General features: G+C 40.5%; 1 protein-coding gene across 1 annotated transcript; it reads left to right on the top strand.

Moving 5' to 3' along the window:
• Positions 1 to 2917: 2917 nt before the first annotated feature.
• Positions 2918 to 19800, top strand: LOC117426471 (calcium-binding protein 7-like). Its single transcript, XM_034044059.3, has 5 exons — positions 2918 to 4014; positions 15472 to 15615; positions 15947 to 16059; positions 16292 to 16445; positions 16635 to 19800. The coding sequence occupies exons 1-5, from the start codon at positions 3906 to 3908 to the stop codon at positions 16760 to 16762; spliced, it is 648 nt and encodes a 215-aa protein (XP_033899950.3). The 5' UTR covers positions 2918 to 3905; the 3' UTR covers positions 16763 to 19800.
• Positions 19801 to 23468: the final 3668 nt, after the last annotated feature.

The raw sequence follows: 23468 nt of genomic DNA on the forward strand, positions 1-23468 counted from the left end.
CTGCTGTCAAAAGTGAAGCTTTTTTAACCAGGCGAGTCCGGCTGTCATCAAATCACTGATGGACAACATTGAGGACCTGACACCTGACGAATCAGATCATCTGCAAGACTGCAGTGAAAGTGAACCCTGGAGCAGCGCTGGGAACTTGCAAGCAAAAAATGTATGCGACTGGGTGCTTTCAGTTCAGCAGTTAGAGCCAGGAGGTTGTCAATAGTCTGTATCCTAACCGGCTTTAAAATCAATTGCCTATATATATATATATATATATATATATATATATATATATATATATATATATATATATATGTGGAATGGTTTGAGCAGCATGACAGTGACCTTGTGGAGTCTACGATATTGCATCAAGACTGTGATCAGGGCAAATAGAGCCCAAGTAGCCAGACAATCTCTCTCTCTCTCTCTCTCTCTCTCTCTCTCTCTCTCTCTCTCTCTCAATTAAAAGTTAATCAACTCTAAAGGGAGGGCAGTTGCCAAATTTAATGGAACACTGGAAAAATCTTAATATCGCTACCCCACACGATCCCTTGCGTATTAGCATGAAAGAAGCAGAGAACCCTATACACAAGGGATCGAACTGCTACAGAGTCGGATGAATGCTGGTTGAAAATCGCAACTATATATAGTGCCATGACCTTCTTGGGCCACCTGCCGATTTCTCCCCTCTAAAGTGCCTGAATGGAGAACAGCGTCTCTTTAGTCCCAGCCTCCCATCAGGGGTGAAATTGACTGAGAGCCTCTTTTTATTTCCACCCTGCAGGATAAGGGCAACGTGGAAAACAATTCAGAGGTGAATAAAAGATATGCTTGTTAAAATCAGAAACAATCTATACATGAGTTAATGTTCTGTGTGTGGCCATGCAGGCACATGGGTAAGACTGCCCAGTCATGTGCGCTAACACTAATATCCAAAAAGGCTGTTTAAATGCAATTCAATATGAAACAAAAGATTTTGACCGGACCGCCGTGTTCTATTCTTACTGTTATAGTTTTATTGTGACGTGCTATGGGATTATTCATGATGAAAGGCACTGTTACAGATGCATGCTTTCTTATTCTTGCATGCGTTTTTTAAAACACACTTCTCTCTGACTGTACATCTGCACCCTGTAATTGTGGTGCTGGAATGGATCTTAAAAATGCATATTGCAAATTTTTGTCGTGGTACCTGTTTGCTGGTTGTGGCGTGCCACCACGCCCTGTCTGCAAGTGGCTTCTGTCTACAGTTTACTGCAGCTTCTCGTGGATTCCGCAGACTCTCACGTCTCATACCTGTCTGCTTTAGCTCGAGACCCAGGTGCAGCATTGATATGCAATTTTCTGCAAGCTCAGGGGAGAGACTTCGCAAAGGCAAAGCAAGCTGTCAGCAAAACCAGCAATGGGCAACAGCGAATACCTGCCGCGTCTTTCCAAGAGTGTTGAGAAACCGGAGATAAGACGTCACCAAAGTGTTTTCTTTTCTTACACCCAAACTTAACAATTTAAGCAAACTTAATACACCGCCGTATTGCACCAGTCATGTTTTAGTAAGGGGCGTAATCTTCGTGTAATGCCTTTGTCTACCATTTTAAACACAATACATGTTTGTATTTTAATGTATGCACTGTAACGGGAGGTGATCAGCTTCGCTTTCAATACATACCGGCAAGTAAAAAGTGAAACAGATTTTAGTAATATAATAAGTGTAGCGGTACGTGCATCAAAAACAAACATAGCTACAAGACATATGGCACAGTGAAAGCGGCGCTTCCTTGAGTGGAGCACCAACAGGGGAACCACCAGCCCTTGTGAAGTGCTGTATGTCAAACACATTTCTACCATCAGCCTTTAAAAGGAGAATGACGAAGGCAACAATACCTCTTGAAATTCCCCAGTAGCTAGACTGCTGCTAATGCCGCTCGCTTACTGATAGTCGTCACTCAGTTATTTGCTATTATTATACCGCAGTTGTATATCACTGTGTTGTGCAGTATCAGCGCCCAGGTGTTGGTGGTCTGTAATCGGAGGCTCTGCTTCTTAAGGTGTTAAACGTGCACCGATGGTACTGGCATTGTATTCCATTAACACAAATAGTGCACACTTCCTGCATGAGTAGCTGGTCGTGTAAACACCTGTTTATTTATTTATTCATGTATTTAATTCATTGTAAAATGATGAGAATAAGAACCCAAACAAGAACAAGAGCGGGATTTGTATGTTTCAAATATAGGTAAAATAAGAAAAAACAGAACAATTCACTCTGTTGACCCAAATGTTCAAGAAATACACCTACATTGTATGCAGCAGATTTGAAACATACTTTAGTGCTTATTTTGAATATCTATCTATCTATCTATCTATCTATCTATCTATCTATCTATCTATATCTAATATATATATATATATATATATATATATATATATATATATATATATATATATATATATATATATTAAATACGGGACATGACATAACATAATTAATTGAGACAAATGACATATCAAATGTGCAAATAGCATTAGTATGAGTATGAATTTTGTGTGCAGTGCATGAGGGCCCCCCCCCCACCTTTAAAATGTTTATATTACAATGCAGTGTACAGATAGATAATAATAATAATAATAATAATAATAATAATAATAATAATAATAATAATAATAATAATAATAATAATAATAATAATAATAATAGACGCAGAATGGCGGTACTGTTGGTTTCAGAACAGGTCACAGTGCAACTATTTCGCATTCAACACAGCTAGAATTCTGTATAGATATACTGTACTGATGTAGATTGAATAAATATTTATTTTTATTTCCATTCTTCCAGTTTTCCCTGAATATGTAATAGGGAAGATACCACGTGTGTCACAGCAGAAAGCGAGCGAGCAGGCGAGCAGCGGAACAGAAACGAGAGCTCAACCAGAGAGCTTGAAAGAAGCCACAGAGAAGCAACGGCTTCACTTCACCTGGAGTGAAATGAAAGAGGCGTCACAATACAAAGAAAACAACGTTCTCTCAACGAGTAATGGAAAGCACGGCTTTGTGTTGGACTGAATCACTCTGATCAATTGGAAACAGGCTAAAGAAAAGAAAAAAAAAGCTTTGTGGTCAGGGAGAAAGTTAGACGATTATTTCAGTCTAAATCGCTTACAGCTATCACGGGCTCTGTTTCGGATTCGAACAATTTGATTTGATTTAAAGTTCGTGTTTTGAATTAAACAAACAAACAAACAAACAAAAAAGATGCTTCAATACCATACCAGTTTCAGGTGCTAGAGTCGAGCTTAGTTTCACAGAAAGTCCCGTTATTTGTCTGTGTGTGTGTGTGTGTGTGTGTGTGTGTATGTGTGTGTGTGTGTTGTACGGGCTTGTTGATAAATCCTGTAGCCAGGTTTAGATGTAATGGGTCCTTCGTCATTAACTGAACGTGCGTTATACTCAAGATGGTGCAATAGGTTCAAATACAAATCGGGAATCTAAATTTGCTGGTCGTTTGTATGCATGATTCATTTTTCTAAGCTTAGGTTGAAGTTTTTACAGTATTCACGACCAGAGATTACACATCACTGATAAAAATTACGGTTAGGGGAATTTGGCGTAAAGTTTTAGATTCGGTTATTGGCAATTATTACGGGGATTTCACAGACTTTGGCTTTACTTAGATGCAGGTGGAAGGTGGATATGTTATAGGAGTGAGTAATCATTTCCCAATACTAAGCACAACGATCAATTACTGTGATTGTTTTCTCTACAAAAGCAGCAATAAGACATTAACTCATGGCTTTATGAGGGCTCAGCGTTCCGTCACCTTTTCAACAAGTGAATCGAAGCTCAAGGGACCCACCACCAGATTACTATAGATTGCTATATGAAGATCTCGACACAGGTGTTGGTTTTGGATCGCCAAAATGCCTCTCCATCCAGTGACCTCCACTTTAATGTACAGAGGGATCTGTACCATCCCAGACATACTCACGTACAAGACCCCTGTGAATATCCCCGAGGATGAATTAGAAGGTAAGTGTGCGGGAGTTTTATTTTCATCTCCATCGTCAAACCATCATATGCAAAGTGGGGATACAATAAGGATGATTAAAATGTAAAAGTGACATGCAAAAACCGAATGCCCGGGAATTGCAGGTGCCACGGTCATTTTCACTAACGCATTAAGAGTGTTTTATTGTTATATTAGGAGCACTGTGGTATAACTGACTAAACCCACAGACACTCAAAAGAGATTCATGATTATAGGAATGAAGGCGTCTGCAGTATAAATAATAATAATAATAATAATATTAATAATAATAATAATAATAATAATAATAATAATAATAATAATAATAATAATAATAATAATAATTCGAGCTGTAATATCGACTTCAGATGCATGATATAACGCAAGCTTCTCTTAAGCCCTGCAATCTGTGGAATACAATCGCTCGACCATGAAGAACTGGCAAGCTAATTTGAGTACGTGTCTTGAAATAAATGGGTATTCCACGGATAAAACCATGCATGCACCCTGTTAGTCCACATATATTTAACAGGCAGGCTGCATTGTGTGTGTGTGTTTTTTTGTTTTAACCAAATCAGATATTTCTCTTTAAACTAGGTACCGCTTTTCTATGATTAACACATGTATTACTATTGTTTTCATTGGGGAGAAGTCCATCTATGCAAGGGATAATTTTAAACCTTTCAAAAATAAATAGTTTGAAAAAATAAACTCAAAATGTACCTGACAGTAAAACCCTATTACAAAGTTTTATTTATTGTTTTTCTGTGGAGCGCCACAGGAATGAGAGTACAGTACAGTTCCACAAACAGCGGTTCCATCCACATTTCAGTACCCTGGACAGCACCTTATACACTAGAGAGCCCTGGCATTGTAAAAAACATAACGAACACTCACTGCCTCCTAACATAGTCACGCACAGTTATGATATGGGTGTGCTATGTAATTCTGCAGTTTGATTTCAATTCATTATGACCACAACCCTTACACTCCATCGTGTGACACAAGATACAGTTGATCAACAGGTCTGATGTTAGCGCTGCAGGAAAACGGAGCGTCTTTTGTTACACCAGTATTTCTGTTCTCTGTCATTGGACGACAGAGGGGCAACAACCGTTGTATAATTTAACATTTGTAAGCACCAACACCTAATTTAAAAATAAATTATTTTATTCACAAAAAACAAACAAAAAAAAAAAAAACACCGACTCGCTAACCGTGGGCACTTAAAAAAAAAAACATACCCAAACTACATTTCAGCCTGGTTTATCATGCAGTGCTGAGTATTACTCGATTTCAGTAAATAGCAGCTAATACTCTGTGGTTTTGAGACACTGGCTCTCTCGTCCCACACTCAGGTCCCAGGAGCACAGTAATGTTGTTTTCTCTGTAGATGGAGGTGGAAACATGGAGGAGTAGCTGTTTAGGATACAGTATAAACTTGTGCCATTAAAAGCTATAACATGCCACTCAGCGTTCCCTAGCCTCGAAGGTGATAAACATCCTGTCCATACATCATTTTAAACGCGATTTCTTGACGGGGCCGTCGCTCTCCCTCCCGCCCTCACTCACTGCTAGCCATATTATAATGGATAGTGATAACACACAAATAACTAAAGCACACGTGCGGTCTCTTGTCTGTTTTCCCCTTCATTATAAAAAGATAAACATGCGCAGGAGTTGTTGCACGCAGTATGTGGGGTTTAGTGCACACTATGTTGTGTTTTAGATTTTGGTCTTACTGTACAGAACACAGGCGCAAACCATGTCACTATATCATAGTAGTTTCTTAGTTGACACGAAGAGCTGCTAATTTAATGTTCTGTAGAGCACAGATGATGTAAATGTATTGCAGATCATCGGTCATTCTGAAATGATATGTTGCCTCCAGTTAGTGGTTCTGTTTATGGAAATGTACTCATGAATTGCTGAAATTGCTCAAGCAGCACGTTTCTCCAGTTTCTGGGATATACAGTACAGCATATACTAGGATCTGAGTTATTCGGAACATATACACAATGCTGATTTCTTTTTTTTCTCACAGTAAAAGATGGTAATAGATTAAGTGCATGATCTTACCAACACATGCTTGCATTTGTTTTATGTAGATTATGCAAAAAAGCACATTTTCTGTAGCACTTTATTTGAAATTGACACTCTTTGGAATTGATAGCCCGTTTTTTTAATCACTTGCCCCTTCATTTTGGAAATAAGCTGTCTTCTCTATGCTTTTCATAACATAAAGAACACATGACAGCATGTTCTGAATACTTAAAGCAATGTAAAGGAATATGCACAGACAGAATAACAGTTTTCTGAAGGTATAATGTATTCTTCATAGTGCCTGATTCAAGTGTCACCCCTTTTTCAGTGAGATGAGAATCCCTGCTGTCTGTGCCACCAGCTTGCTATACTGCAATACCCAGTCTTTGATTCCCTGCCTCTGGCTATAGGACTTGATAGTGCCAAGAGGTGAGAAGTGTATTGATAAATGACATGCCTGTGACACTATGCAGGACACTTCAAGCTCGCCCATGTGTTTGGGTAGGAAGTGGCTGTTCTGCTTGAATTCCTGCAATAGGGCTTCGCTTAATGTACCTTTTTATTTCCATCCAGCCCATGCAGTGCATCTGCGTAGCTCCGAAGGATTATCTAACAATTTCCAGACATGGATAATCCTGAGTACAAACCCAGAGCAGCTAGTTTCATTGGGGTATCTCAAAAGTCAGTGCATTAGACTGGCTTAAAGCTTGAGCAACGCAGCATTAAAAGCCATTTCGAAACCATAATGGCCATGCTGGTTCCAGATTGTGGGGCTCCCAGGTGCATAACGGTGATAAGATCATCAATAAGCACAGCTTTTCTACGTTCTGTCTCTGCAGCAGCTTTGTGTGTGACTTAGGTATTTCAGACCGTATCAGAGACTACTGTGTCTCACAGTGTATCTGTTTTTATGAAGCAAGTCAGATTTCTTGCACCAAATCTAAGTTGATATGCCGATGATGAAATAACGAGGGAGACAGCGTGGAGGTTTACCAGTTAATGATCTTGAAATTAGCATGCACTCAGGGGCCCTTGGATTAAACACTGGTTCAGTGTCAGACCTAAATGGAAACGTTCTGCTTACTGATGAGACTTTTAGTCTCACTAAATAAAATCCCCATGATATAGAGAAGACATATCACAGCTTGTACAGTACATACAATGTGGCTTGTTGAGTCCACCTTCTGTATTATTTGTTACACATCTATGACAGTGTACGTACCAGTACAGAACAAAACACATGACAAGAGAGAATAAACATTAAGCCATTTAAAACTGTAATACACCTCTTAGCATTCCCAGCAAGGGGCACAAAGTAGACCATCTGCATGTTATAGCAGTAGGGTTGAGGGGTCACTGTCTGTCTGTCTGTCTGTCTGTCTGTCTGTCTGTCTCTCTCTCTATATATCTCCCGGTCTCTGGTGACTGTAAAACCTGGAAAATAATACACAAGTGCTTGGGCACACTGTACATCAATTAGAACCAGAGGGTCCCCAAGCACCCTGATCATCTGAGATCTAGATTTGAAAAGCAAGTGCGGACACATTTCTATTGGTATTCAGGAGATGATCTTTACTTTAAGTGTGACAGATTACCCTGCGGTATTTACAAGAAACCTTGCCTTGCTGTATTCTGTCCTGTCTGTATCACAGAGACATATTTCAACATATTCCTGTTTATTTTGAGATTTCATTTTCACACCTAAATCAACTAAAAAATGTTTACTTTTACTTGACAGCTTTGAACAGTTGAAAGAATTTCTCTTCTCTGAGCGTTATAGTGAATCCAGATTGTGCTCCCTCCTGCAACAATGCTAGTCCCCACAATACAAGCTGTTCAAACAGTGCACTTCCTTGTTGCAGGAGGGAGCATGATCTGGGTACGCTATGATGCTTATAAGAGAAATGTCTTTCTCCTTAGAAACGCAAAGAGTAAAAGTTGTAAAATGACTCATAATGTGTGAATAAAAATATCAAAACAAGGTTGCAAAATATATTTTTGCAATAGGGGATACAGAGAAAGGTAAAGCAATGTGTTTCTTGTAAACACTGCAGGGTTTCTGTAGTCTCCTATCACTCGGGGGAGCGGTACTTTTACTTCTACAGAATTATTCACCCAGGATGAACCACAACTGTGTGCTTGTTGTTATCACACAATACTTAAAAGTCAAAATGGATTTTTCTTAAGGTCCCCTGTTTCGTGGCTCAGATAGATTCAGGTGAAGAAACTAAGACTCCTGCAGTCTGTTTTAATGTGTGTCAAAGAGCAAAACACACTGGGAAAAGTTTTCTTTCTGTGTTGCAGCAAATTGGTATAATCCCATGGTCATTTCTATAACACATTAGAGGCAATGCAAGCAGCCACTCTGTATGGTATTTATAGAGGGCACTAGTGTATTCCCCTGATCCTTTGCTATAGTACAGCAGAGAGTAATTTAGCCACTCTGTCTTCCAGCAGTATATGGATACACATGGAAGCTATTGGGCAGAATGTATTCACTGTGGTAAAATCTTTAGCAAATGCTACCTGTGTAACAACTCAGTGACTCTGGAAATTAACAGGAGGCAGCGTGGTAATGGTTTGAACATGTCACTGTGTGACTAGGAGGGATGCACTTTTCCTATTCAATCCCACCAACAGCACAGTGTGTGTGTTTGTGTGCATAGTTTGACCATATATATATTTCATGTGTGTATGTGTGTGTGGGCAATTTGTAACAAATGATAGAAAACAGCAAATAACAGATAATAGCATTACATTTGATTAAGGACTACAGCCAGCCTTAAAAGTAAGACAAATCTAAGTTTCAAGAAAGACAGTTGTTAATGTATTCTTAGCATCAATGCACTGTACAGGGATAGTCATTCTCATTGTGGGAACGGTCCTCTCAAACTGCAGTCTAATAGAGCTTGGTGGGCCGTAAGACAGAAATATTTTATCATCCAAAAGAAGTGCAACTTTAATGAGATATTTAGACCGTGATTTTCAATTAGCACCTTCAAAGCCAAGGGTGTGCAACTCAGCAACTGGAGGAACTTACAATGGCAGCTGAAAACAAATTGATGATGGAAAGTAGCAGTACCGCTGCCTCATTGCTCCTGTTAGACGCTTTGATCCAGAATCCAGTGATAATACCCAACACAGAGGTCGTCACCAGAGATCACAGACCAGGTTTTGGCAGCGATGAGCACAAACCAGACAGGTTATTGAAGTGTGGATGCTACTGCCCAAGCTGCAACACACACCCTGTTTATCTCTTTACTAAACAGCTCTTTTAGTCATTATGAACCCCCTTTATGGAATTCACTTCAGGGATACGCCCCAAAATAAAGACATATTTAGTCTCCCTTTCTTCTGTTGGATAGCTTTGGTTCAGACATGTTTTCTATCTATCAATGAAGTGCTTTTAGGATGCTTTGGTACGATAAGGCGCTATAATGTTGCATCTGAAAAATATGCTATAAAACAGTGCTGCCAACACTTGGAATCCTTTCTACGCAATACATTACATCAAGCTGCTAGTGTTTCAGCCAAGGCAGCATGTAAGCCTCTTTGCAGTGAATGCCGAGCGGGCCGTGCTTGCTTTGATAAGCAAGGCTGTCTTAGACACTCTTGGCTGCATCATGCTGAAGACATGGTGATTTAAATCCCTAGTCAACATTCACACAGTCTAGACAACAATCCTAAATCATGAAAGCTTTAATGAAAAATGATTTTCCTAATTAAATAACTTTGGCAATAGGCTTCTCAACCCTTTCATGCAGCCATGAGGTCATATTATTTTTTTAAAAAAATTTAAATCAGTTTTTTTTCATTGCTTTATATGGGGCACACATTTCATCCTATGAGGTCATCATGCAACAAAGGTTGCACACTATCTCCTACCTCATATGAGGTCATCATATGTTTGCGTCTTCCATATGTCCTCATATAAAGACTAGAAGAGTTTTTTTTTATCTGTCCCCATATGAGGTTGCAATGCATGAAATGGTTAAAGTCTTGAAAGGTTTAATTTATAACAGTCTTTGAAAAATAAACTCTTTGTGAATAGATTTGATTGAATTAGGAAATGGTAAGCGATTCCATGATTGGCAATCTAGGGGCTGTAACTACAGTAATGAAATACAAGCGTTTCAGGGTTGATGCAGGGCGATGCAGATTCACTGAGACACTGTGGAAATTGGAAGACTTGCTTTCACGTCTGACAGGTACACAGCTACAGTCCTTTTCTTCCCCAGTCCGAGATCCCACTCAGTATATTTCTAAGAGAAGAAGAGGAATAAGTCATGTGTTCAAATGAACAGAGTAATGTGCTATTAAGGGAAATCCATTTAGTTTGTTAAAGGATAACCCAGTTTGCATTTTGACAGGATACATTTACTTTGTAGATGGGCCATGACCAAAACTGTAATCCCCACTGTGCTCTTAAATACTTTTCATCCTACAGGGGTGCTTGTCGTCAGTTGTGTACTATTAGGCGAACCTTCAATTTAGTTAAAAGGCAACAGCAATATGCTGAAGTACTGAATGCTCTCTGAGTCACTGACTGAAGGTGTGATGAATCCAGAGAGATTTTGTATCCATATGCTGCTCATGATGCCTGAGCGACACACAGAATATTCAGGTCGTTCTTTTATCTCCTGATTTCAAACAGAATGATCACCTTTTCATTTTTTAAGAGAGTCATTACTGAATATCAATTCCAACATTCAATCTCTATCTGGTCCTGCAGTTCATGCCGTCTTCCAGACTGCCTTGCATGTGATACCCATCATGGGTAAACACATGTGAATACTTTAAGCACACTGCCTGTCTTGATGGATATTGCAGCATGTGGCTGTGTGAAGTTCTTACACAGTGGGGCGGTTGAGCTGATAACCTGTTACAATCTCCCGAAGGTACAACGTCTCCCTATGAAGTTCTCTCTTTGAAGGATTACCGAGGACAGGGCTGTGTGGATTGAAAAGTGTAACATTCAATTAAGAGGTATTGTACACTGAAAATGCATCAATACAAGCCCCTTCCTTCTGCCACAGATCATCAGTTTGCCAAAGGTTTGCATGGAAAGAAACTTTTAATATGAGATGCTGAATATGAGTTCAAGACAGCTGAGCAGAAAGAGGGTGCTGTGTGCGGCATTGCATTCTATCCCAGGCTGAGCCGCACAAACAAGGACGCAGCTGCTGTGTAGCAGTAAGTTTAATAGTTTATCTATCAGCGAGCTCCCCATAACTCAAACATTACCACATTTCAGAGCCCTATACTCGGCTGTCACTATATCATCTGGAAAAGAAAGCATTGCATTTTAAATGTTGGTACTTCTTACCCACAGAATGACGTGGCAATGTTTAACCCATTGTTGTCAGTTAGAGCCCGTTCCTGATTCAACAGTTTGCACTGTGCCAGCGCTTACTCAGTTTGATTTTATAACCCTTAAATCTTTGCAGGGACACTGTCGTGCAGCCTGCAATCCTAACTGGGGCTGACAAACAAAATGGATTTGATCTCGATCTACTGCTGACGGAAGTGACAGAACCTGAGTTCAAACCGATTTCAAGTGAATCTCAGTGGCAGCTGAAATCTCAGTACTGATGCAGTATCATACCAGTACTGCATTTCCAATTGGGTCATAGCATTGTGATACTCCAGTTGTTGTGCTCCAGTACTTTATAGATGCCATTAGAATTTCTCAATTTAATAACAGCCTAATGAATTCAATTGTGTACAGTTGGGTGTAACTTATTCCTTAAGTTATTGTCACAATATTTTAATTGCTCTTGTACTAGTAACATTACTCATGGATTGACCAATGATAAAGATCTTGGACTACCTAATGTAACCCAAGATTAATGATAATTAATGATGTGTTTTATAGTTATTAATGAAAGTAGAAGTATGAGATAAAAAGGTCCTCAGAAGCCCCTTGGATTAATCACTAATAATAATAATAATAATAATAATAATAATAATAATAATAATAATAATAATAAAGATTCAGGATTATTATTATTATTATTATTATTATTATTATTATTATTATAAAATCATGATCTTTGCCTGGAAGAGACACTCCTGGTAATGCAAACAAGAAGCATAGAGAGCAAACTGAACGAACAACATTACATTCAACACTGCCATAGTCACATTATACATGCATTCCTACACTTCAGGAGAACACGCTTGCAATATTGAATTACCTTTCCATCCTGCAATGCCACTCTTTCTTATTATCACAGCAAATGATGCTGATCGAATATAAGTGTAAGTAAGAAAAAAGGGCCGAGCGATGCAGGAGCAAATGAATAAAGCAATAAAGCAACTAAGTCCCATCTATCTGGACTTGAGTATAAATTGTGTCGTGAGAATATTGTGCAGTTGATTGACTGAATTCCATCTTCAGTCTGGATCTGTTTGTGTTTTGTAGCATCAGTGTGATTTATTGCCGGTTTTGTGGATTTGGGTGTGAATGAATGCAGGGCTGGAGAGCCGTGCTTCAAGGCTTGCAGACCGTACAAGTTCCTATTGTTATGTGTCTGGCACGTCTGCAATAGAGCTCCATGGGGAGATTGAAAAAGAAGTGAATGAGGAAGGCCTGTGCTGGTCAGATGAAGCACACAAGTCAGTGTTTACCAGCACTGTGTTTTAGAGAGAAGTCTGTAACTAGTGCTGCTTTATATCTGGATGAATGCATAGATCATTTTTTTGTAATGCATTGGGAATATGTTTAATTTCTATAGAAAATGCAGAGATATTTCACATTAATATCACAGCTCTTACTATTTGTTTTTTTCCTGTTTGTCCTTTTAACCACTTACTTTCAAAGATGAAATAAACTTTAAGAAGTATGGCTAACACTGTCTCTCTGGTCAATTCTGATTTCGTTGTTCCACAGATCCTCTGGCAGATCAAAACCGTATTTCTAAATTTATATTCATTGTTTATCTGGTTTGGAAGCAAAATGTTTTTTTCTAGCAATGAGTGCGAGTAGGAGAGATGTATTGCATTAGCTATTATGAAACTGTTGCACAGATGGGTCCTTTGACTTGAGCAGAATTCTACTTGAGTCATCAGCTAAACTTGTGCCCTTATTTTTTTTCCAGGGTCTATATTTATGTGCATGTTAAGTACCTGATTTGTGCATATACACAGATCATTTCAGAATTGTTGCTTGCACACATTTTGTGGCGCCATGATAGTGTGGCAGCAGTGTGGAGTAGTGGTTAGGGCTCTGGACTCTTAACTGGAGGGTCGTGGGTTCAATACCCAGTGGGGGACACTGCTGTTGTACCCTTGAGCAAGGTACTTTACCTAGATTGCGCCAGTAAAAACCCAACTGTATAAATGGGCAATTGTATGTAAAAATAATGTGATAACTGTATAATGTGAAATAATGTATAATGTGATATCTTGTAACAATTGTAAGTCACCCTGGATAAGGGCGTCTGCTAAGAAAATAATAATAATTAAGCTCATGCATTTAAATATCTAGACAGAAAGATACATAGACATTCCTAAAGTGAAAAAGAAAAACAGCAGATATTTTCAAATGGATTTTTGTTTTACATTCAAAGACGTGCAACGTTCAACAACGTGGCAAAAAACATTAGCAACAATGTTATTAATGAAATCATGTAAATAGGAATGCAAGTATTCTTTTATATATCAAAAAAATACATACAGTGATTGCTGAGCACTATCAAAATAAAGAAAGAACGAGACCTTCCTCTGCAGTACCCATTACCTAAAACTAGGAAGCGATTGTGGGCACAGCCTGAGTGTGTGGGCATCGAAATACATCATCACTCAACTTATGGGCACACATGGTCTACTGTTCCTTCTGGCTTTTAATAGGGTGCATGGAGGCATGTGTGTTTCATCACCCCAGTTCTTAAATGATACTGTTCGTTTTGAACTGCACCGAGCTACAGTATTCATAACACTCACGAAAACCACTTGAAAAATACATTGGCAGCTAAGTTGCCTTAATTAAAAACATCTTTACACAATAACTCCAGACATGGTCTTAAGACCAATTGAATAAATTCAGTTTTTTTTTTCTCTCCCCAGGTTAGATGCATAGGGAATGGAATTTTATTTTATGCAGGTTTCACTTTGAATTCAAGTATGTAAAACTAGTATAACTCGATAAAAAAGGGCTTGCAATAAGTAAAACAGAAAACCCCAAACTGGCACCGTACATATTTATACAAGAATGATGATGATCAAGCCAGAGCACTCACTAGCACTCGATAGCTTGTAATAAGCGTTTCAAATCCATTATTTTTTCCATTTGAAGTTTGAAGAGGCTCTGCATTTTAGACTTAGCATTATGATTATTGTTATTTCAAGTGCATGTCTCGGGCTCAAGGCTCAAGGAGTACTTTAAAAGGCTGGGGATGTATTTCACTGCAGTCTCTAATTTGCTCTTTATACTGCAATTTTAAACGGCTGCTCAGCTTCAAATGCCATTTTAATTACATTTTTGTATTAACCGTTTCAAGTTTTGGACTTTTTCCAATACGGTTAGAAAGGTCCAAGTCTCACATGTTATTTTAGGGGAAACACTGAAATGGCATTTTGAGTTGGAGAGATAAATACCATCTTAATATTAAGATCCTACTAAGTGTGTTCTCTATCGTTTTCTATTGTAGCATCTGCTGAGATGATTACTTATAAGGCTTTGAATGGAATTTATACATATTCAGAAAATGCAGATGATATTAAGCATACATCAAAGGACACAGACCAAGACCATAGTAGAAGAGGTCAAGGAAATAAGAGTTTGTGCCTCTCCATGGGCTGGTATTATTTTATCTATGTAAACAGGTCCAGACTTATCATTGCTGAAGTCCGAACAATGCATGTTTTACCATTATTTGTATCTTTTTTTTAAATTTAGTCTTTGCCAATTAGTTTTTTTTATTATTTTCTCCCCAGTTTGAAATGCCCAATTATTTTTTAGGCTCAGCTCACCGCTACCACCCCTGCGCTGACTCTGGAGGGGCGAAGATGAACACACGCTGTCCTCCGAAGCGTGTGCCGTCAGCCGCCCGCTTCTTTACACACTGCGAACTCACCGTTCAGCCGCCTCAGAGCTACAGCGTCGGAGGACAATGCAGCTCTGGGCAGCTTACAGGCAAGCCCGCAGGCGCCCGGCCAGACTACAGAGGTCGCTGGTGTGCGGTGAGCCGAGGACACCCTGGCCGACCTAACCCTCCCTCCCCCCGGGTGACGCTCGGCCAATTGAGCGCCGCCCCCTGGAAGCTCCCATCCACAGTCGGCTGTGGAATAGCCTGGACTCGAACCGGCGATGTCCAGGCTATAGAGCGCATCCTGCACTCTAGCAAGTGGTTTTACTGGATGCGCCACTCGGGAGCCCCTATTATTTGTATCTTTAATCTAGTTGTTTCCTACAGAGATCCGGCAGGCGTTTAAGGTGTTTGATCGGGATGGGAATGGATTCATCTCCAAGCAGGAGCTGGGCATGGCCATGCGGTCCCTGGGATACATGCCCAACGAGGTGGAGCTGGAGGTCATTATCCAGAGACTGGACATGGATGGTAAGGGGCTGACCTCCCGTGGCCTGATGGAGAGACCATCAAGTTTTTTTTTTCTTTAAACAGTCAATGGGGTTTGTGCCATCCAAATATTAGCGAATCTAAATATCCGCACTTTTTTTAAATCTAAAAATTAGAAACCACTTAAAAAAAAAAAAATACAAAAAAGATTGTTATCGAAGTTGGTTTGTTATATTTTGTCGCAAAGTGCCCTTATTTGAGTGATTTAGCAATGGCAGTATTAAGTTATGCCACTGTTTAGATCAAGTGAATGCACCCCTTTGCGCATGATCTGGTTTCAATAAACACTCTGCTTTCTTGTGCTGTTCTGCAGGGGACGGGCAGGTTGATTTTGATGAGTTTGTGACCCTGCTGGGACCTAAGCTGTCTTCAGCAGGAATGCCTGACAGGTTTCATGGGACTGACTTTGACACTGTGTTCTGGAAGGTAACTAATAATCAACATCTATGCATTTCTCATGATTTCCAATATACTGGCCATAAGACAACCCACAGTGGTTATTGCATGAACTGCCCTGGCAGCAGACTGGTGGCAAGTCGGGTGTTTCTACTTAATAATTCAGATGATGGAGAGAGCTGACTGAGTGGATCTGAACCGCAGCACTTTCAGACTGAAACCCTAAAACAGTGTCTGCCTGTCCCACCTCTCTCTTGTGCAGTGCGACATGCAGAAACTAACAGTGGAGGAGCTGAAAAGACTGCTTTACGACACCTTCTGCGATCACTTATCCATGAAAGACATTGAGAACATCATCATGACGGAAGAGGAGGGACACATAGAAAACCCTGACGAATGCCCCGTGGATATCGACAGTAATTTTATGTGTTTTTTTAAAACCTTTTGTTTGTCGTCCTTAGATTTGTCCATTGATATTCATATTACATTTGCTGTGTGGCAGAAGTGTGGCTACCACTATCAGGACGTTTGATTGATTATTGTCATATCTGACAGCCACCAGCAGTACTTTGTGACTAATGCATCCCTCTCTCTTACACTGACAGCCAGCCCCACGCAACAGATCAAGCAGACCTGTGTGAGGAAGAGCCTGATTGGCGCCTTTGCCATCGCGTTCATCATCAGCGTCATGCTGATTGCAGCCAATCAGGTGCTGCGGAGCGGGATGAAATAGGAGCGTTGAGAAGAAAGCAACAGCCACGCCAGCAACCACACTTCTCCTCTTTACAAACAACAACCCCAAGAACAGCAAAAACAAACACCCACTGCAATGGGCAGCCGTGGGCTGTGTGGCAGATGCCTGCCAGTGCTGCCTTGCTTTGGCTGTTGCTGTCCCTGTCCCCCCCCCCCCTTGTTGCCCCACACCCAGTTTGTCTGGAAAGAAGCCGGTGCCTTTGGATGCATGGAATCATGATCAGTGAACATCAGCTGCTGTAATACGCATGCAGATGCATGGATTTACATCTAAACACACCCAAAGCATTGCAGTTATATACAGAACTAGAACCCATTGATGAGGAACTGAAGTCATCCCACACCACTGGTGGACTCAACTGCATGAACATTCACTAAGGGCTGCTTAAGAATATAATAACAATAATAATAATAATAATAATAATAATAATAATAATAATAATAATAATAATAGTAAGAAGAACTCTGGACACGTGTTGAAAAAGCAATTCAAACAGATGGACACAATGAAAACTTCTAACATTTAAGATCATGTGCCGCATAAGAAGAATCGGTGATCACAACTGAATAGATCTTTATTACCCATTAATAATGCATTAAGAAAGGTCAGTTAAGTTTTCAATCTGCACATAACCTTCCACAGGTTTGTGTTAATTGCATCTTAATATTGTGTGGTCAGTAGTTATAAGCAATAACACAGAAATGAATCATACAGAATTTCCAGTGGTGTTTCTAGTGCGTGGAAAGTAAGGGCAAACACAAACAAATGGCACAGCTGGCAAGCGTATTTCACTAACGCATTACTAATGAGCAATACATCATTTGTATATATCTAATTAAGCACTAACCGTAATTAAAAGTGTTACCAGACAAATCAGTCCTTTAATTGGATCCGGGGAGACTAAATCATATAGCCACTGCATTAACGATCAGCAAGCTCCTGTTTTTAAGCCACTCACATTTTTATAGATACAGCCATGGTCATCTCTGTCTGGTCTTGTGTCCATGTGAACTTTGTCCATGACCAGTAGCTTGTAGCATGGGCATTATATGAAGACAAACTACAGATTATCAATGTTCATACTTGTTCTGCCAATGGCAACTATAGTTAGAAATATAGCCAGTCCCTTGAATAGTCAATGGAACAATCATCTGTGTTTGTCCGTCATCACAAAGGAGTTCTCCAAAACTGCAGGAGATAAAATGTTAAAATTATGCTCGGCCATTCACCAGTCAGATCTGGATTTGGGAAGGTAGAGAGGCTTTTAAAAAAAGTTGCATTTAAAAAATACATGCTTACAAGGTCTGCACTGAAAAACAGGCCATATTTGAATGTGGTGAATGTAAACCGTGATGTCTGCTTTCTGATAAACAATGCATAGAAGGATGAGCAATGAAAGAATGTAATAAACAGGCACCAAAGAATGATATACTGTGCAAAACAGATTGTGTTTGTTGAGCGTTGCAGATTTAAAAGGACAGAAACTGCTTTAAATGGTATTGGCTGAAATGTGCAGCAACTGTATTTTGGTCGGAGGCACCACCACATTTGGACTTTCGTTCTGTTTATATATTAGATTACAAAAAATAGCACTGCTTTCTCAGTGTATAGAAACGATTAAGGCCCATTGATCGGATTTCTAGTCAAATCTTTTCAACCGCTTTATTTTTTATTTTACTTTTGTTAGATTGATTTTTAAAATGTTTTATGAAATATGAAAAAAATATATATAAAATTACCTTATCTGTCAAAATATTGTGACAGACCCATTTTGGATGAAGTACAGTAAATGTGGGGTGTTCTTTAAGAACAGTGTCAGAACTTCTGTCTCACTAAAACGCACACTGTTGAAAAAATTATTGGAATGTGCAAAATGTTGGGGTGCTTATGGCCACGCATAATGTCCAGCTGAATCAGAGCTTTACTATTTATGTAAATGAATATTATGTGACAGTCAGTAAACATGTTGCTGCCATGCGTAACACTAATATCCCTCAATTGACAGTCTGTATCTCATTAGTCAGATAGTGTTACGCCTTGGCTCCTGTCTGTTCGTCGTGTGTGATGGGCCATTTCAATGAGCGCAGTACTAAGGTCCAAGTCGGGTTTAATCATTTGTATAAATACAATTAGAATAGCTGTACTTGATAAATAGTAACCTGCAATAGTCTGTTAATTAGGGCCCTGGACCAACCCCAGAATGGAGAGATATACCCAAAACTTCTCTGAAAAATTGTGTTTGCAGTGTGTTTTCTCAATTGGTCTAACCCACTCACAATGATTAAGGCTGACCTTCTCATTGAATTGTTATGAGGGTTTCATATTATCAGGATTTCAGCTGACGAGGTTGACCAGCTGTTTTAACCAATGAGATCTGGCTGAAGTTCTTTGGCATGTGTGTTTTAAAGGTCAAGTTTCTTTACAAGAATGCATTTTCGGGGATAAACTGTTTCAGCTTTTAACGCACCCAATGTAAAGGTTACAGAGTTAATAACATTGTTTTAACCACCCGTGGGAATATATTATTTTCTACCTTGTAAATGTATATATCTGTACATTTCTAACTGGTTAGCATTTCTTGTAATGTAAGTTGTGTATATCTATATTTAGTATATTTTTTTGCTGCAATAATAATTTAGCTTCTTGTGAGGTGCTGATGATCAAATGTTCTTCCTGCTACTGTTTGTCTCAGTTCTTTCGGACCATGCTTATACCAACAAGTTACACGAACGAGGATCAGAAAAACATGTGTTTAATATACTGACAAACAAACTGTAGCATTAGCATTTGATAGTGAACACCTCACAGGAAGCCTGTTAACAGAGCGCTTGATAGAATAAGTAAATATGTGGATATCAAATTATAAAATGTACCGCCCTTCTCTATAAGCTACGAATACTTCTGGGACGATACTTGGCCTTAAATAAATATTGCATTCAAAGATTAATTTTCATTTTCCAGGAAAGACAAACCACTGTGTTGTAAAAAAAACAAAAAACAAACAAGTTATACTAAAATGATCCAGACATTTTTTCTTGTTAAGAGAGAGAAAGTGAGCGAGCGAGCGAGAGAGAGAGAGAGAGAGAGAGAGACTTTTAAGATCCTTTATTTAACATTCCAAATAAAATCCATTAAAACTCAAAAAAGGTAAAACATAACAAAATTAAGATTTAGCAATATTAAAAAATCCTAAAATACATCATGTTCTCCTTAAAAATAGATTTTACCAAAATAAAAGGATCATAAAAAATCAATTAAAAAAACACAGTGTTTTCTTTCTGTTAAAAACAGATTAAAGCCAAAATTAATAAAAACACTGTAAAACAATAAAAAATTAAATTAAAACTAGAACAAAAACTGGAGCTCCCCCTCCTCACTCACAGCACACAAGGCGTCTCCCACACACCACCTCTCCTGGAAGTCCTCCGGGTTATTATTTAGTTTAAAAAATTCAAAATCCACTCTTATCCGGCTGACCACCAAAACCCTGAACTGCAACACAACATCAGTCAGCCCAGCGCCAGAGATGCTGTTCTTTCTGGATTTTAAAATGGCCAATTTTGCCTGACCCATTATAAAATTAATTAAAACACACCTGTTTCTCTTTTTAAAACTGTAGGGAACCCCAAAGATAAAAAGCTCTTTTGTGAACTCCTCGCCTAGGCCCTGCAGGAGCTCCTGTAGGAGATGGAAGAGTGGTCCTAGCCTGACACACTCACTATACATGTGAAACACTGTTTCCTCTGCAGAGCAGAAACAGCACTCTGAGCTAATGCTAGCATCAACTCTGTGGAGAAACCTGCCGGTGGACACAATACAGTGCAGGATCCTCCACTGCAGGTCCCCCGCTCTCTTGGTGAGGGGCAGTTTATACAGCACCCTCCATACTGGCCTGCACCCCTCCTTTACCTCCAGACATGCCCTCCATCTTGAATCCACCAACCCCCTCAACTGGTGGGAATGTGATGCCTTCACACAAATTTGGTAGATCTTCTTACTCTCTGCTGTATGAAGAGTTAGATCTTTAACTGTGTCTAGGTTTAATAACATTCCCTCGTTTCCTACACCCTCCTCTCCTTCACCTACTGCTGGACACACTAGCAGTCCTGGAAAGATGAAGTCTTGTCTCTGCCCTGTGCCGCTGGACATCTCCTCTCTCACAGCCTCCCTGAGCTCGGGGGAAAGACAACTTCTCAGTTCACTGACCATTTTCTCTGCCAGTCTCTCAGAGTGCCAGCCCAGCCGCCCAGCCAGCTGTGTAGCAGTCAGCCAGCAGGAGAGCTCAAAGTTGATAAGATGTCTCAGCCTGGTCACTCCTGCCCTCACAAAGCTGGCACAGAGCGTCATTGACTGAAAGAAACGTACAGGGAAGAGCGGATTGAAAAATAGGGGCTCCTCCAACAGGACCCTGCCTGTCAGGGACCCCTCATCTCTCGCCACCCTCACTGCCCTCCAGGCATCTAAAACACTCAAGTAAAAAGAAGAGAGACCTACTTTAGCTAGTCTGGCACTCTCAATTAAAAACAGGTGTTTGTCTATCCCCAGCCCCCCTACTCTGCTGAGGAAAAAACAAGCTAGCCTCTTCCAATGAGCCTCCTCCCCAGCGTACAGGAGCCTCTGAACCGCCTGCAGTCTGAAGGCTGCCACCCTGCTGGCAATGCAGACCAACCCCTGCCCCCCTTCATCAGTGGGGAGATACAGGACCGCTGGCCTCAGCCAATGTCTCCCACTCCAGAAAAACTCCAGCAGTATTCTTTGGATCTCCTGCACCATGCCCCGGGGAGGGTTCAGACACACCAGCCTGTGCCACAGCATGGAGGCCACCAGATTATTAATCACTAGGACCCTTCCCCTAAAGGACAGCTGGGCCAGCAGTCCCCTCCATCTCTGCAGCCGCCCCCTCACCCTGTCCACTAGGCCCTCCCAATTTTTCTGCATATATATCTCCACTCCAAAAAACACCCCCAGCACTTTTATACCTGTCCTGTCCCATCTCAGCGCCTCAGGCAGGACAGGGGGGGTGCAATCATGCCAACTGCCTGACAGGAAGGTGTCACACTTTGCCCAGTTAACTCTTGCTGTAGAGGCTCCTTGGAATGTGTGCAGGCTCTGCTGTAGTGCCTTGATGTCTCCGTCACTGCACACAAACACGTTCACATCGTCTGCATAAGCGGACACCTTCACTGCGACAGAGGAGGGTGAGGAGGGCACTGCCCAGCCAACCAGCCGGCCCCTCAGCAGGTGCAGCAGGGGCTCTATGGCCAGTGAATAAAGCATTCCAGACAGGGAGCAGCCCTGCCTAATACCCCTGCACACTGGGAAGGGCTGACTCAGCCCATTGTTAATCTTTAAAATGCTAAAAACATTCCAATATAAAAGCTGGATATAAGAAATAAAAACAGGGCCAAACCCGAAGGCTTCCAGGGTTTTAAAAAGGTATGTGTGGTCGACCCTGTCAAACGCTTTCTCCTGATCTAAAGAAACCAGACCAACATTCAAATCGCATGTCTTAGCCATTGATAAAAAGTCTCTAATTAAAAACAAATTATCAAAAATGGAACGTCCCGGTATGCAGTAAGTTTGGTCCGTGTGTATTACAGCTCCTATACACATTTTTAGTCTATTGGCCAGACATTTTGAAATAATTTTAAAATCAGAACATAAAAGCGAAACAGGTCTCCAGTTTTTGAGTAAACACAGGTCTCCTTTCTTGGGCAGTAGTGTGATTACTGCCCTCCTGCAGCTGAGGGGCAGTTCTTTATCTCGGAGGCTCTCTCCCAGCACCTGCAAAAAGTCCTCACCAATCACAGTCCAGAAATTTTTAAAAAATTCAGTGGGCAGTCCATCAATGCCAGGAGCTTTTCCACTTGAAAGCTGTGTAACAGCAGTGGTCAGCTCCTGATATGTTAGTGGCTTGTCTAATTGGTTCTGTTCTTCCTCGCTCAGGGTGGGCAAATCCTGGAGCAGCAGGTCTGTATCCTTCTGCTCACAAGGCTCTTTGCTGTATAGTTCAGAATAGAATTTTACTGCCTCCCTGCTGATCTCCTCCCGGCTGTACAGCTCCCTGCCGCAAGGCGTCCGGACGCAGTGCATCTTCCGGCTGTCTGCTCTCCTCCTCTCCAAGCCAAAAAAGAAACTGGAGGGGGTGTCCATGTCTTTAAGCTCTATGAAGCGAGAGCGCACCAGCGCCCCCTTCACTCTTTCCTTCAGCAGGCTGCCCAGCATGTGTTTCTGCTCCCTCAGCGTTTGCAGGGTCTGCTCCTGGTGGTCTGTGTCCAGGCTGCTCTCTAACTGGAGAATTTTCAACTCCAGCTCTCTCACTGCTGCGTTCAGTGACCCGGTTGAATTGAGTGTGTACTGCTGGCAAAAGATTTTAATCTGCGTTTTGCCAATGTCCCACCACTGCCTAATATTTTTATAATTTGTTTTTTCTTTTTTCCAAATGTTCCAAAAATCATTAAACTGTTTTACAAAAAGTGTGTCCTGTAATAGCTTTAAATTAAAATGCCAGTAGGAGGTGCTGTGAGAGTCAGTGGTGAGTATTACTGTAACTAACAGGCAGTGGTGGTCAGAGAGGCTACTGGGGATGATATTGGCTTTAATGAATTTATTCAAATGTGTGTGTGATGTGTAGAGGCGGTCTAACCTGGCTCTATATATTTGTTGTGCGCGACAATGAGACCAG

This window comes from Acipenser ruthenus, chromosome 11, assembly GCF_902713425.1.
Source record: "Acipenser ruthenus chromosome 11, fAciRut3.2 maternal haplotype, whole genome shotgun sequence".
In the NCBI taxonomy this organism is placed as follows: Eukaryota; Metazoa; Chordata; class Actinopteri; order Acipenseriformes; family Acipenseridae; genus Acipenser; species Acipenser ruthenus.